Source organism: Eubalaena glacialis, chromosome 2, assembly GCF_028564815.1.
Source record: "Eubalaena glacialis isolate mEubGla1 chromosome 2, mEubGla1.1.hap2.+ XY, whole genome shotgun sequence".
Taxonomy (NCBI): domain Eukaryota; kingdom Metazoa; phylum Chordata; class Mammalia; order Artiodactyla; family Balaenidae; genus Eubalaena; species Eubalaena glacialis.
Window position 1 is genome coordinate 36,562,062 of NC_083717.1, and position 16,548 is coordinate 36,578,609.

Here is a 16,548-nt window from a genome sequence, read left to right on the forward strand (position 1 = left end):
CTGGTTTTATATTAATAAATATTTGACATTAATGGATTTAGAAGCTTTCTCTTTTTAATCTTATGAATAAATCCATCAAAACTGAGCCAGCTTTGGAAAAATTTTAATATTTCATTGCATATTTTAGACTATTATTTGCAGTTATTATAGTCCAAGGCAAATAAATTTCCCTTTCCACAAATGTTCTACAGCTTTCAATATCCAGGTTTGTCCTTCATTATCCTCTTTCACATTTTGGAACAACCTAGATACTTTACTTCAAGTACAAGACTAATCTTTTCCCATTAATAAACAAGAACACATGCCATTCATTACCTTTGCATACATGGTTGTATTTCTGTGTCACTATTGTTCTTAGTATAGTCTCAATCTCCATATCAATTATAACTTAACCAAGGTAACTAACTTCTGTTTCACAGAGAAACTGAGAAATTTCTGTTATATACAAGTGTTTTAACAAACCATCAAAGCTCATGGATACACATAATACACGTATCCTTTCCACTACATAACATATAAAAATTAAAATCATATATATGTTAAAACTACACTTGCTGACCAATGTTTCAGTATTCTGTCTTACTTAGGAATTATTCAAAGATGCAAAGATGATCCTTTAATTAACTCAATTTAATATTAGTCCAAGGTCTTAAAGTTAACTATTGGAAATTATGGGGTTTTTTTAAAAAGAATTTTATTTATTTATGGCTGTGTTGGGTCTTCTTCGTTTCTGTGCAAGGGCTTTCTCTAGTTGCGGCAAGTGGGGGCCACTCTTCATCGCGGTGCACGGGCCTCTCACTATCGCGGTCTCTCTTGCTGCGGAGCACAGGCCCCAGACGCGCAGGCTCAGCAGTTGTGGCTCACGGGCCTAGTCGCTCCACGGCATGTGGGATCTTCCCAGACCAGGGCTCGAACCCATGTCCCCTGCATTGGCAGGCAGATTCTCAACCACTGCGCCACCAGGGAAGCCCGGAAATTATGTTTAATCTTAACATACCACATAACATAATTACTGTTGATATAGAAAAGTTTGTCAGAATTATAATTTAAGTTTACGTTTTCCTTCATCTTAAACATTATATGGAAGTAATATTAGCTTATCAGTAGACCCTTTTTTCCTTTTTTTTATGTCCATTTTATTCTTTTTTAAATTATTTCCTTATTTGTTTTTATCTATATGATGATGCCTTTATTTTTTTTTATTATTATTTATTTTTGGCTGCGTTGGGTCTTCGTTGCTGTGTGTGGGCTTTCTCTAGTTGCGGCGAGCAGGGGCTACTCTTCCTTGAGGTTCGCGGGCTTCTCATTGTGGTGGTTCTCTTGTTGCGGAGCTCAGGCTCTAGGTGCATGGGCTTCAGTAGTTTGTGGCGTGAGGCCTCAGTAGTTGTGGCTCGCAGGCTCTAGAGCGCAGGCTCAGTAGTTGTGGCGCACGGGCTTCATTGCTCTGCGGCATGTGGGATCTTCCCAGACCAGGGATCAAACCTGTGTCCCTGCATTGGCAGGCTGATTCTTAACCACTGCACCACCAGGGAAGTCTACCGAGGGAGGTTAGGTAAGAACTTCAGAACTTAAGAAATTCAGATGTAAATTAGTATCTTCATGAGAAACCCCAATTTTATTTTCTTAAATTTACTTATATTACACTCTACAATGATTAAATCCAGATAAAGACAAATAGTTTTTTGTTTTTTTGTTTTTTAAATTTATTTATTTATTTATTTTTGGCTGTGTTGGGTCTTCATTTCTGTGCAAGGGTTTTCTCTAGTTGCGGCAAGTGGGGGCCACTCTTCATCACGGTGCGCAGGCCTCTCACTATCGCGGCCTCTCTTGTTGCGGAGCACAAGTTCCAGATGCGCAGGCTCAGTAATTGTGGCTCACGGGCCTAGTTGCTCCGTGGCATGTGGGATCTTCCCAGACCAGGGCTCGAACCCGTGTCCCCTGCATTGGCAGGCAGACTCTCAACCACTGTGCCACCAGGGAAGCCCCCAAATAGTTATTTTTAAACCAAAATTGTAAACCAGTCTGATTTGTTCAAAGATTCACTTTGATTACTTAAATTTGGATTCTTATATAAGAATACTTACGAGCTAACAGTTCCTGTGAGAAGGGTTTTTTCCTTAAAAAGCCACCACATTTAATATAGTGTAGCACTCCTTTAATTAAAAAATAGAAAATTGGACATGTTTTACATTTTTTAAAATATTAGGAAAATAAATGTGCACTGATGCAATTTTGTGGTCTCAGGGCAAAAATCCCGCAGACTTAATGTTTGTTGTTGTTGTTGTTGTTGTTTTAACATCTTTATTGGAGTGTAATTGCTTTACAATGGTGTGTTAGTTCCTGCTTTATAACAAAGTGAATCAGCTCTCCATATACATATATCCCCATATCTCCTCCCTAAGCAGACTTAATGTTAATCAGAAGAAACAAAGGCAACTCATCCACAGAAACCACAGCAGGAGTATGGAATGTTTTATAATGTATATCAAAAACAGCTGGAGGCTTCTTAAAACACTGATTCTTGGGCCTAACCCTCATTAGGGTTCTGGACTGAGAACTAGCATTTCTAATGAGTCCGCAGGTGACACTGATGGTGAAGGCCCAGGGATGAAACTCTGAGAACAAGTTTTCTAGGAAATGTGAGGCTGCCTGCCTCCAGGCCCCAAGTCCATGGGGCTTGTTAGAGTTGTAGACTCCAAGGGACAGAGCCTCAGTTCTAACTGACATTCCCTGTGTCTCTGTAGTGAACAAAGCAGACAGATAAACAATGAACAATAACAAAAAGGCCACCGTATTTGAAGTATTCTACATTCACTTTTTAATTTCTTGAGGATTCTTACGTTCCTTTATATTAGATTTTTGTAATCTTATTAGTATCTGTAAATCAGTAAAAACAGAGCTCTTTCATTTTAAGAAATTTATATCTAATTTGTTAATACCCTTCCCAGAAATAGGAAAATGTTTCAAACTCACACAAGGAAGGGTAAAGACTCTCAAGTATGATAGGCACACAGAGAGCCTACGGCTTCAGGTCTACAACTTCAGTTACAGGTTAAAGGAAACACAAAATACATACACTCACTGATCTAGATCTCAAAGGGCTTTTCTTCTTTCCAGTAAAAGCAAGACTTATTCTTCTACAAACCAAAAGACTATTGTACCAGATTATTTGCCCTGTCATACCCAAAAGAGAATAGGTCCCCATCCTCCTATTAATGGGGAATAACACATTGGCTGTGTGCAAACCAGAATCAGAACCAAACATAGCCAAGAACCAGAAATAAAAGTGAAAATAAAAGTCAGGAAAATAGAAACAGTAGAAAAACAGAAACTCTGAAGATAAAGTTCTATTGCCACTTGGTATTCACTCTAGAAGCCAAAACAAACAAACCAGTGCCTAGGAGGTGCACTCTTTAATTGGTTCAAGAAGGTATATCCACTTGAACAATTTGGTATAATTCCAAAACTGTCAGTGTAATTTTCAAAACAAGACTCAGTAAAATATAGTTAGTGCATGTCAACATTTAACACCTTTATGAGGGAACCAGCGTGATGGTAAGGCCACTATTTTGGCATTATTTATTACAGGGGCATGAACTCAGATATTCAGAGGGGCCAGGCAAGCAATGTAAGTAAGGGAAGCAGGCATTTACAACATTACCTAGAGAGTGGTGGGGAATGCAGCAAACTTGCGAGAACATACCTTGTCTGAAGGCAGCTGTTGATCATCTTCAGCTAATTGTTGCCTCCTGGGAATGCAAGCTTAGTGTTGCTTATCCCTATCTTCCATATTTTTTCACAGAGGCTATTCTGGATTTTAAGATGAATCTTCCAGTTTTAAAGTGTTGATACCTAATTCAGTTTTTCAAAAACACTGTATGAGCCAAACAAAACATTTCTTCAGGCCAGACATGGCCTAAGGGCCGTCAGTTTGCAACTTCTACAGTAGATGTTAGTTATATAACACAGCAAAGGGAAAGTTTAACCAAAAGTTGTGTTTTATTTGAAAGAAAAGTTTTAAAAGTTTTTTTAAAAAGATTCACTTTCAGTTTTCTCACAAGAGTGAAAAAAAAACATGATGTGATAGTGTTTTGTCAGCTAGCAATTCAGTGCCTCCCACATACATAAACATATAGATTTCCATATTAAGTTCTATTTTTTGTCCATTTAAAATATAGTTATTCATTTTCTGGAGATCTGTATCATAGTGTGAATATTCTTAACATTACTGAACTGTAAATTTTAAAATGGGTAAGATAGAAAATTTTATGTTATGTATTTTTTACCACAATAATATATGTATGAGAGAGAGAGAGAGAGTGTGTGTGTATATATATATATATATATAATTGAATATATATTGAATTTTATTCAAAATGAAATTACTCATTTTAAGTTGTCTTTGTAGGGTAGTGTATTGAATGTAAAACATACAGGGTTTACCCAGAAGTTGTATGGTCAGTAACGGGAAAGCCCAGAGGCAAGGAGATACTTTGACAGGCTGCTGTGGCCTTGTCAAAAGATCATGAGAACTTTTTTAGGGAACTAAATTTAGTAATGGGAATGGTGTTCAATTTGGAGACATTTCAGGAGCCAAATTGGGGAATTTGGTGAAAAACTGAATGTGGAGCTTGAGGAAATAATAAAAACATTAAGGTTTCTTTCTTGGTACTGAGTGTACCAATACTTAAGATAGGAAACAAAAACAGATTCAGAGAAAATTAGTTCAGTTTTAGGCAAGGCATGGAATTTCAGGACTTGAAGGAAACCTAGAGGTTACCTAGTGCAACCATCTCATTTTACAGATGTGAAAGTCATTAAGTGATATCTTCGATATCACAATTGAAGTCAGAAGCAGGACTAAAGTTTCTAGACTGAAAGGCCATCTTTTCTCAGTACGCCAGAGCATCTGTTCTGTGACACATGGTTCATTCAGTTCAGAGATGAATGTTGTGATGCTGTAGTAATCCTCAGGCTGTCGCCATATGTTAGTTAAGAAGGCCTGCAGATATCTTCAGGACACAGGATACCAGACCCTTTTCCTTGCTCTATAAACTCCAAGTATGCCTCTTCTGAAGAACTCCAGGCCTTTTCTTCATTTTAAGCTGTTTGTAGGACCTGTAAATGGAAATGGTTTGTAGATGTTTGTAATTTCATGCCTGGAGTTCAAAGGAAAGATTGGGACTACAGATGGAGATTTAGGAGTCAAGGACCATTTCCTGAAACATTCTAGGGAATAATGTATATATAACTATGTTGCATTCTAAGGAATTTAGACTTTATTATCCTATGAGAAGTTCTCAACCTCAGCTGTACATAAAAATTGCTGGGTCTGGGGAAGGATTGATGATCTTTATTTTTTAAAAGCCCCAGAGGTTTCAGATGCACAGCTATGAGAAGCTGTTGAAGGATTTGACACAATCAAATATGCATTTAAAAAGGTAATGTGAGCTTCAGTGGATGGGGAGAGACTTGCACTAGTCCAAGCAAGAGATGATATCTTTCAATGACTACATAGTATTTTGAGTTAATTTTCCATAATTCTCCTATCTTGTAGGGTGGGGTGTAAAAATTTGTTACTATTCCCCAAAAGTGCATCTTCTGTTTCTTTTTTGTTATTCTTTTGAATTATTTCACTAGGACAGATTCCCAAGAGTAATTCTATTGAGTTGAAGGAAATGAGTAGTTTGGGCTCCTGATTATGTATTACCATAATAGTTATAATCAATTTACAGTGTTACTCTCCATATGGTGTGCCAAATACGACCTTTAGAATAATTTTATAAGGTTCAAGAAAAGAAAAACTGTTGGGATTTTTATTAGAGTGATTTTATTTTGAAATAGCAATAAATTATCGGAACAATGTTTATATCATGTTTATGCTATTTTACATGATTTTATCTTTAATAGATTGATGAACTCCCAGAGGGAGCTGTGAAGCCTCCAGCAAATAAGTATCCTATCTTCTTTTTTGGCACCCATGAAACGTAAGTCAACAAAACAACTTAAATTTTCAACAGTTCTAATTTGATTCTGGTAGACTACATTGTTTTATATGTTGTTAGAATCACTTCATATTATTTTATATGTTGTTAAAATCATTATAATCAATTATATAAAATTGCAAAGATAATATATTTTTTTCTTAATGTAAAGATTTTTCATTTATTTTGCTTTTGAATATCATTTCTGTTTCTGCTTAAATGTTGGGCATGACCCGGAAGTTTCCTTTAGGACACTTTTAAGACCTAGAGAGATGTCTTCCATTCATATTTCACAGAACAAAGTTATGTTCTCTCAGGCTCCTTCAATTTGTCAGACCCTGAAGGAAACATACTACCTTTCTAAGTTTTTGTAATTGTGTTGGTCAGAGTACAGATTAAGCTATTGAATAAAGGAAACTGAAAATACAGTGTCTCAAATAATATAGGAATTTACTTCTTTTTTTGGAAACAGTCCAGGGATGGGGGATCTATCTAGATAAATAGATAGATCTGTCTGTCAAGGTAGATAGATCAAGGTGGATGTTCAGCTCTGCTCTAGGGACCCAGGTTTCTTCTGTTGTGTTGTCCTGCCATTCCCTAGGGCATTGCCCTTGTCTGCTTATTTAAAAAAAAAAAAAAAAAGCAAAAACTGGCTCAGCAGTACCTGTGCATCTTCCAGGTAGAGGGAAGGGGGAGAGGGAAGAGGTAAGGAAATGACACAGCAGTTGAATACGTGGCTTACAGTTGCATTTATTCCAGTGGCAAGAACTTGGACATATGGTCACATCTAGCTGTAAGGAAGCTGGAAGCATAGTCTCTAGCTAGGCAACTTTGTTGGGGAAGCAAATTGGGAGGAGTATCCATTAAAAGAAAGACAATGATAATGGATGCTAGGGAACCATAGGCAGTCTTGACACACAGAACCTGACACACTGAGAATGTATATGGTTATTTACAACAAGGACACAAATGGAATAGGAACTGCAAATGGGGGGGGAAGCTAAAAACTAAGATGAAATCTTATATTCAGGGTCACCCCCTATGTTCATGTGAATGTTAGTAGAGCCAGGCATGAACTTTTTCTTTGCTTGCTGTCTCTACCACTCTGACATCTTCCTCATTCTCGTATTGAAAGAGAGCTAGCTGGGAGAGGGCCCTTTAAGGCATATTTCTTTCTTGTCTTCATGTGAGAAATTTATGTTTTTTTCAAGAGGTTTTATTTTCTTTGTTTTATTTTTATCTAATAGACACTTGTGGACTATGCAACTTAACATGTTTTTCTCCTTGAAGAGGTTGCTCGAAGCTTAGAAATAAATGTTTTACCTATAGTAATAAGTGCGTAGGGCTTTGTGATACCTATTTTTGTATTTCCCTCATTCCTCCTTCCCTTTTATGTCTATACCATTATTTTGCTTTTTCTTTAGGACCTAATTCCAAGTGATCTGATTGTATATCTAGAACAAGGCAGTATTTGATAAACAAGATTATCACATTTCCATTGCATACACCAAAATCAACCATTTACTAATATTATGTGGTAACTTTCGTTCACTTAGTAAACATTTTCTAGATATTCTTTAAGGCACTGAAAATAAAAGTTGCCCTTAAAGAATTTGCCACCTGGTATATTGCTAGTAAAAGTAACAGAATCATTCCAGTAAACAGTGTGAAGGATTTTATGGAGTTATTTCTTATAGCATCCTTAATATAAGTCAGTGGCATAATTCCAAGTCTCAATTCAGTAAAAGCAATTCTACCAAGGAGCAGTGTGACACAGTCCGTATGTGAGTTTTTTGCTGGTTTGATCATCCAGAGGTAGATTTTAAGACATCTGGAGGAGAATGAACTTTAGAAAACCTGTTATAACATTGTTTCAGCTGATCATTTACTAAGTATTGGTTGTCCTTAAACCTGAGATTATATGCCCTGGCAAGTACCTAACATTCAGTCTCTCTGTGAAAGCAGAGATTGTGTGGATGTTGCTAAGCCCTATATACACAGTGCTTTACACAGTGCCTGGCCCATGGTAGGTGTTTTTTTGTTGTTTTTGAATTTTTGAATTTTATTTTATTTATTTTTTTATACAGCAGGTTCTTATTAGTCGTCAATTTTATACACATCAGTGTATAGATGTCAATCCCAATTGCCCAATTCATACCACCCCCACCCCCACCCCCTGCCGCTTTCCCCCCTTGGTGTCTATACGTTTGTTCTCTACATCTGTGTCTCAATTTCTGCCCTGCAAACCGATTCATGTGTACCATTTTTCTAGGTTCCACATATATGCGTTAATATACGATATTTGTTTTTCTCTTTCTGACTTACTTCACTCTGCATGACAGTCTCTAGATCCATCCACATCTCAACAAATGACCCAATTTCGTTCCTTTTTATGGCTGAGTAATATTCCATTGTATATATGTACCACATCTTCTTTATCCATTTGTCTGTCGATGGGCATTTAGGTTGCTTCCATGACCTGGCTATTGTAAATAGTGCTGCAGTGAACATTGGGGTGCATGTGTCTTTTTGAATTATGGTTTTCTCTGGGTGTATGCCCAGTAGTGGGATTGCTGGATCATAAGGTAATTCTATTTTTAGTTTTTTAAGGAACCTCCATACTGTTCTCCATAGTGGCTGTATCAATTTACATTCCCACCAACAGTGCAAGAGGGTTCCCTTTTCTCCACACCCTCTCCAGCATTTGTTGTCTGTAGACTTTCCGATGATGCCCATTCTAACTGGTGTGAGGTGATACCTCATTGCAGTTTTGATTTGCATTTCTCTAATAATTAGTGACGTTGAGCAGCTTTTCATGTGCTTCTTGGCCATCTGTATGTCTCCTTTGGAGAAATGTCTGTTTAGGTCTTCTACCCATTTTTGGATTGGGTTGTTTGTTTTTTTAGTATTGAGCTGCATGAGCTGTTTATATATTTTGGAGATTAATCCCTTGTCCATTGATTTGTTTGCAAATATTTTCTCCCATTCTGAGGGTTGTCTTTTCATCTTGTTTATGATTTCCTTTGCTTTGCAAAAGCTTTGAAGTTTCATTAGGTCCCATTTGTTTATTTTTGTTTTTATTTCCATTACTCTAGGAGGTGGATCAAAAAAGATCTTGCTGTGATTTATGTCAAAGAGTGTTCTTCCTATGTTTTCCTCTTAAGAGTTTTACCGTGTCCAGTCTTACATTTAGGTCTCTAATCCATTTTGAGTGTATTTTTGTGTATGGTGTTAGGGAGTGTTCTAATTTCATTCTTTTACATGTAGCTGTCCAGTTTTCCCAGCACCACTTACTGAAGAGACTGTCTTTTCTCCATTGCATATCCTTGCCTCCTTTGTCATAGATTAGTTGACCATAGGTGTGTGGGTTTATCTCTGGGCTTTCTATATTGTTCCATTGATCTGTGTTTCTGTTTTTGTGCCAGTACCATATTGTCTTGATTACTGTAGCTTTGTAGTTTAGTCTGAAGTCAGGGAGTCTGATTCCTCCAGCTCCGTTTTTTTCCCTCAGGACTGCTTTGGCTATTCGGGGTCTTTTGTGTCTCCATACAAATTTTAAGATTTTTTGTTCTAGTTCCGTAAAAAATGCCATTGGTAATTTGATAGGGGTTGCATTGAATCTGTAGATTGCTTTGGGTAGTATAGTCATTTTCACAATATTGATTCCTCCAATCTAAGAACATGGTATATCTCTCCATTTGTTGGTATCATCTTTAATTTCTTTCATCAGTGTCTTATCTTATAGTGTTCTGCATACAGGTCTTTTGTCTCCCTAGGTAGGTTTATTCCTAGGTATTTTATTCTTTTTGTTGCAATGGTAAATGGGAGTGTTTCCTTAATTTCTCTTTCAGATTTTTCATCATTAGTGTATCGGAATGCAAGAGATTTCTGTGCATTAATTTTGTATCCTGCAACTTTACCCAATTCATTGATTAGCTCTAGTAGTATTCTGGTGGCATCTTTAGGACTCTCTATGTATAGTATCATGTCATCTGCACAGTGACAGTTTTACTTCTTCTTTTCCAATTTGTATTCCTTTTATTTCTTTTTCTTCTCTGATTGCCGTGGCTAGGACTTCCAAAACTAGGTTGAATAATAGTGGCAAGAGTGGACATCCTTGTCTCGTTCCTGATCTTAGAGGAAATGCTTTCAGTTTTTCACCGTTGAGAATGATGTTTGCTCTGGGTTTGTCATATATGGCCTTTATTATGTTGAGGTAGGTTCCCTCTGTGCCCACTTTCTGGAGAGTTTTTATCATAAATGGGTGTTGAATTTTGTCAAAAGCTTTTCCTGCATCTGTTGAGATGATCATATGGTTTTTCTTCTTCAATTTGTTAATATGGTGTATCACATTGATTGATTTGTGTATATTGAAGAATCCTTGCATCCCAGGGATAAATCCCACTTGATCATGGTGTATGATCCTTTTAATGTGTTGTTGCATTCTGTTTGCTAGTATTTTGTTGAGGATTTTTGCATCTATATTCATCAGTGATATTGGTCTGTAATTTTCTTTTTTTGTAGTATCTTTGTCTGGTTTTGGTATCAGGGTGATGGTGGCCTCGTAGAATGACTTCAGGAGTGTCTAAAACTAGCTGTTGAATGAATTAAAATTGATTAAATGAAATAAATGAAAGGGGGGGAAGTATGTGGAAGGTGAGGAACTTAACAAGAAAACTGTGTCAGCAGGAGCACCCCAAGGCAGGACCAGAATTTTCCTCAGAACATGGCTTTGAATCTGTTGCTCACACAGATAGGTGATTGGAGCCCCAGTTTCTTTGAGTGTGTTGCTCAGACAGGTAGGTTATTGGAGCCCCAATTTCTTCTGCTCCATATAACTTTACCCCAGTAGTTTTAGTCTGGACAATTTTCAAGGCAGCCTTTGTCAGGAAAAAAAATAACATCCTGAGAGCATGTAACTTTGAACAATTCTATTTTCTGGCCTACCCTTTAAAATTTATAAAACGTACAGCAAAGTTAACCAGTGGAGAGGGGATTTGATTTGTGGAATTATCTATAATCCAGGAAAAAGATTGTCTATGAAAAACAAGAACTTGTTTTAGAATAGCTCATTCAGTGTTCCTTTTTCTGGCAACAGCTAACATGGCCAGTTGAATCATTAACCTTGACTCCTGTGGCATAATTAAAGTACAGACAAGCTCTGGTTAGCATCTGTAGCTGACGTGAACCTCAGGCAGCTTAGCCCACAATTAATTCCTATACATAGAGTCAAGGACTGGAGAAAGGTCAAAAGCCACAGTCTAATAATTCATGTCAAATTGCTCTAAAAGTGAGATCACCGTACCCAAAGTCACATTTCCTTCTCATGCTCAGTTTGTCAGGCATTTGGTTAGAATGTCCAGTATCCTGATAAACTATCTCTGGATTCAGTGAAATGCAGTCATGCTGAACGATTAAAGGTGAACCGTCAAGGAAAGTTTGGTGATTGGGGTCAGAAAGCTTCCTCAGGTGATTTTATCAACTTGAATTCTTGACCAGCTGGGCAGTGTAAGGAAGGGATCAGTACTAAGATCCAGTCAGAAAATGGAATTTATAAAAATCAGCAGTAAACTGTTAACCTATGGTCTCAAAGCTTTCAACATCATCTCTGCTGATAAGTTCCAAATATATATCTCCAGCACAGACCTTTCCCCTGAATTCCAGAATCACCTGCCCAGTTGCCTACTTGACATCTTCACTGGGATATCTAACCAAGTTTTCAAATTCAACATCCAAAACTAAGCTTTTCACCTTCAAATCTTGTTCTCTCAAAAATCTTTCCATTTCAGTAAATATCAACTGCATTCTTCTAATTGCTCAATCTAAAACCTTGGAGATATCCTCAGTTCCACCCTCTCTCTGACGTGCCATATCTAGCCCATTAACAAATACCTTGGCTCTTTTCTTGAGAGTGAATTCAGAATCCAGCCACCTCTCACCAACTGCACTGCTTACAACTGGTCCAAGTCACCACTGTTACTTCAGTAGCCTAATTAGTCTCTCTGCTTCTACCCTAGTACCCAGCTCTTCAGTGTGTTTTCAACACAGCAGCCAAAGTGACGCTGTTAAAACACAAATTGTCACTTCTCAAAACCTTTAATGGCTTCCCATGTGACTCAAAGCCTTTGTAGTGGCCTCCAAGGCCTGACATAATCTGTGCTCCCACCCTGTTACCTCTCTGACCTCATCTCACACAGCTCTCTCTTCACTCATTTCAGTCTAGCCACACTGGCTTCTTAATTTTTCAGACACACTAGGCATTCTCCCACCTCAGGGTTTGTTGTACTTGCTCTTCCTTCAGTCTGCTCTACTCTTCCCCAGATAACTGCATGGGTTCTTCCTTCACCCCCTTCAGTTCTTAGATGTTCCCTTTTCAGTGAGGCCTTCCTTCTTGATCTGTATTTCTAAAACTGTAAAATCCACCCCAGTCCTTAACCATCCCCCTCCTCTGCTTCATCTATATATTTATTGATTTATTTTCAGCACACAGTACTATGTATTTCATTTATTTATCTTCTTTATTGTCTAGACCCCTACCCTTGCTACTAGAATGTATGCTCCATGAAGGCAGAGACATTCATCTCTTTGTTCCCTGAAGAATCCCCAGCACCTCTGGAATAGTGCCTGACACATTAGAGATGTTCGATAAAATTTGTTGAATAAATGAATCTTAGTTTGAAATGAGTCTCAGCCAGCATGTGGGCCTCCACCATCTCATTCACCAGGTTAATATCATAGATAATAATGCTGAAGACTCTAGTTTAAATACTCAGATCTATTAGCCAGCCCCAGGATTTATTCTAACTCATTTTCTTTTCATAATTATGACTAATTTAGGATAAGGTTTAAATTGGATAAGATTCTATCTACTTTGCCACTTCTAATTTTTTTCTTGTGTAGTGCCTCATTAAACACTAATGCTTTTTTAATTTATAGAAATAATAGTGAATAAATACACTAATGTGGCATATAGAGTTAAAATCATTTTTTAATCCAGTGTTTATGTTTTTACTGTGAGTCTTATAAAACCCTTACCTATGAAAGATTAGCATAGGTAAGTCTTAGTTTAAGATGATGATTTAAGTGGTCAAAGTAGACATTTTTAAAACTACTTTTAAAGTAGTTTAACTAAAAATCAATTTCAAAACAAAAAAGAAATTAGTAATTTAAAAGTAAAATCAAAGTAGCACCATCCAGGGTTGCTGGCTTGTATACCTAGCTGTCTGTTTTTTCTACCTTGAAATCTATTTGCAAAACATCTTGTGATATGTGTCTAACTGAGAGGGTTTATATATACTTTTAATGTATTTACTAAAATATGCTCTGACACTTGAGTTGATATTAAAAATATCTTACATTTGAAGGTCAAAGTATCAAATCTCTTTCTAATATATCTCTGCAGTGCATTTCTAGGTCCCAAAGACCTTTTCCCTTATAAGGAATACAAAGACAAGTTTGGAAAGTCAAACAAACGGAAAGGATTTAATGAAGGATTGTGGGAAATAGAAAATAACCCAGGAGTAAAGTTTACTGGATACCAGGTGATGGTTTACTTCATTATCACTTGCTACATCTCATTTTTTATTTTAATTCTTTTTTGGATCTTTCTTATATGTCCTTTGTACTAATGATTACCCACCACCCATTTGAAGTCAGAATTCTTTCTGGCTCCAGTAGCACTTTGGATTAAATGTACAGGCATACCTTGCTCTGTTGCAGTTCACAGATACTGCATTTTTTACAAATCAAAGGTTTGTGGCAAACCTGCATTGAGCAAGCCTGTTGGCCCCATTTTTCCAACAGCATTTGCTCACCTCATGTCTTGGCATCACATTTTGGTAATTCTCTCAATATTTCAAACTTTTTCATTATTCTTATATTTGTTATAGTGACTTGTGATCAGTGCTCTTTGATGTTACTATTATAATTGTTTTGGGGCACCACAAACTACACCCATATGAGACAGTGAACTTAATTGATAATGTTGTGTGTGTTCTGACTGCGCCACTGATCAGCCGTTCCCCTTTCTCCCTCTCCTTGAGCCTCCCTATCCCCTGAGACACAACAGTATTGAAGCTGGGCCAGTTAATAACCCTGCAATGGCATCTTAAGTATTCAGGTGAAAGGAAAAATCACACATCTCTTACTTTAAATCAAAAGCTTAGAAATGATTAAGCTTAGTGAGAAAGGCATGTTGAAAACTGGAATAGGCCGAAAGCTAGGCCTCTTGGAGCCAAGCAGTTAGCCAAGTTGTGAATGCAAGGGAAAAGTTCTTGAAAGAATTTAAAAGTACTACTCTGGTGAACACATGAATAATAAGAAAGCAAAACAGCCTTATTGCTGCTGTGGAGAAGGTTTGAGTAGTCTGGATAGAAGATCAAACCGGCCACAACATTCCCTTAAGCTAAAGCCTAATCTAGAGAAGGCCCTAACTCTCTTCGATTCTCTGAACACTAAGAGAGGTGAGGAAGTGCAGAAGAAAAGTTTGAAGCTAGCCAAGGTTGATGCCAGAGATTTAAGGAAAGAAGCCATTTCTATAACATAAAAGTGCAAGGTGAAGCAGCAAGTGCTGATGTAGAAGCTGCAGCAAGTTATCCAGAAGATCTAGCTAAGATAATTAATGAAGGTGGCTACATTAAACAACAGATTTTCAATGTAGATGAAACGGCCTTCTATTGGAAGATGCCATCTAGGACTTTCATAGCTAGAGAGGAGAAGTCTGTGCCTGACTTCAAAGCCTCAGGGGACAAGCTGACTCTTGTTAGGAGCTAATGCAACTGGTGACTTTCAGTTGAAGCCAGTGCTCATTGACCATTCTAGAAATCCTAGGGCCCTTAAGAATTATGCTGAATCTCCTCTGCCTGTGTTTTATAAATGGAACACCAAAGCCTGGATGACAGCACAGTCTATTGACAACATGGTATACTAAATATTTTAAGCCCACCGTTGAGACCTACTGCTCAGAAAAAAAGATTCCTTTGAAAATCTTGATATTACTGCTCGTTGACAATGCACCTGGTCACCCAGAAGCTCTAATGGAGATGTACAATGAGATCAGTGTTGTTTTCATGCCTCCTAACACAACATCCATTCTGCAGCCATGGATCAAAGAGTAATTTAGACTTTCAAGTTTATTATTTAAGAAATATATTTTGTAAGGCTATAGCTGCCGTAGATGATGATTCCTCTGATGGATCTGGGCAAAAGTCAGTTGAAAACCTTCTGGAAAGTATTCACCATTCTAGATGCCATTAAGAACATTCGTGATTAATAGGAAGAGGTCAGAATATCAACATTAACAGGAGTTTGGAAGAAGTGGATTCCAAACCTCATGGATGACTTGGAGGGTTTCAAGACTTCAGTGGAGGAAGGAACTGCAGATGTGGTGGAAATGGCAAGAGAATTAGAATTAGAAGCAGAGCCTGGAGATGTAAGAGCCTTGAATCGATAAGGAATTGCTTCTTATGGATGAGCAGAGTGTAGTTTCTTGAGATGAAAGCTACTCCTGGTGAAGATGCTGTGAAGATTGTTGACATGACCACAAAGGATTCAGAATATTATATAAACTTAGTTGATAAAGTGGTGACAGGGTTTAAGAGGACTGACTCCAATTTTGAAAGAAATTCTATGGTGGGTAAAATGCTATCCAGCTGCATTGCCTGCTACAGAGAAATCATTTGTCAATTCATACTGCAAACTTCACTGTTGTCTTATTTTAAGAAGTTGCCACAGCCTCCCAGCCTTCAGCAGCCACCACCCTGACCAGTCAGCAACCATCAGCATGGCTGACCCTCCACCAGCAAAAATGATGAGGACTCGCTGAAGGCTCAGATGATGGTTAGCATTTTTTAGCAATAAAATATTTTTAAATTAAGGTATACACATTGTTTTTATAGACATAATGCTACTGCAAACTTAATAGACTACAGTTTAGTATAAACATAACTTTTATATGCACTGGGGAACCAAAAAATTCATGTGACTTGCTTTATTGTGATATTTGCTTTATTGCGGTGGTCTGGAACTGAACCTGCAGTATCTCCGAGGTATGCCTGTAATTCTTTTACCTTAAGAGGGTTCGTGTCAATTGGTCACTGGAAAATTGAAGTTGACAGCCGTTTATTTTGAAAATCTTGAGTAAGCTGAACTTCTTCTAATTAGAATAGAATGATTCTTTTCATAGTCTGTAGTCTTTGCTATTTTTCAAAAATGTAATTAGCTAATATTTTATCTCTTAGGCAATTCAGCAACAGAGCTCTTCAGAAACCGAGGGAGAAGGCGGGAATACTGCAGATGCAAGCAGTGAGGAAGAAGGTGATAGAGTAGAAGAAGATGGAAAAGGCAAAAGAAAGAATGAAAAAGCAGGCTCAAAACGGAAAAAGTCATACACTTCAAAGGTTACTGAGAAACCTTTCCCATTGTTGTTAATGCTGTATGCATATTCATTAAAGTTTTTAGATTACTTTTAATTCATTCACTGGGCACATAGAAATATATTAGCTCTGTGGAGCCTCTGCCTTTAGAGACAGTAATATATCTGAGGGGAATAAGACAGGTGATCTTA

The 16,548-nt window shown here is 37.4% G+C and overlaps 1 protein-coding gene across 1 annotated transcript in view; it reads left to right on the forward strand.

The window, feature by feature from the left end:
* HDGFL3 (HDGF like 3) overlaps positions 1 to 16,548 on the forward strand; it is a 68,816-nt gene that overhangs the window by 44,187 nt on the left and 8,081 nt on the right. Inside the window, exons 2-4 of the mRNA XM_061179867.1 lie at positions 5,911 to 5,987; positions 13,387 to 13,525; positions 16,223 to 16,381. Of these exons, the coding sequence (XP_061035850.1) occupies positions 5,911 to 5,987; positions 13,387 to 13,525; positions 16,223 to 16,381 (375 nt within the window). The remainder of the gene's footprint in view (positions 1 to 5,910; positions 5,988 to 13,386; positions 13,526 to 16,222; positions 16,382 to 16,548) is intronic.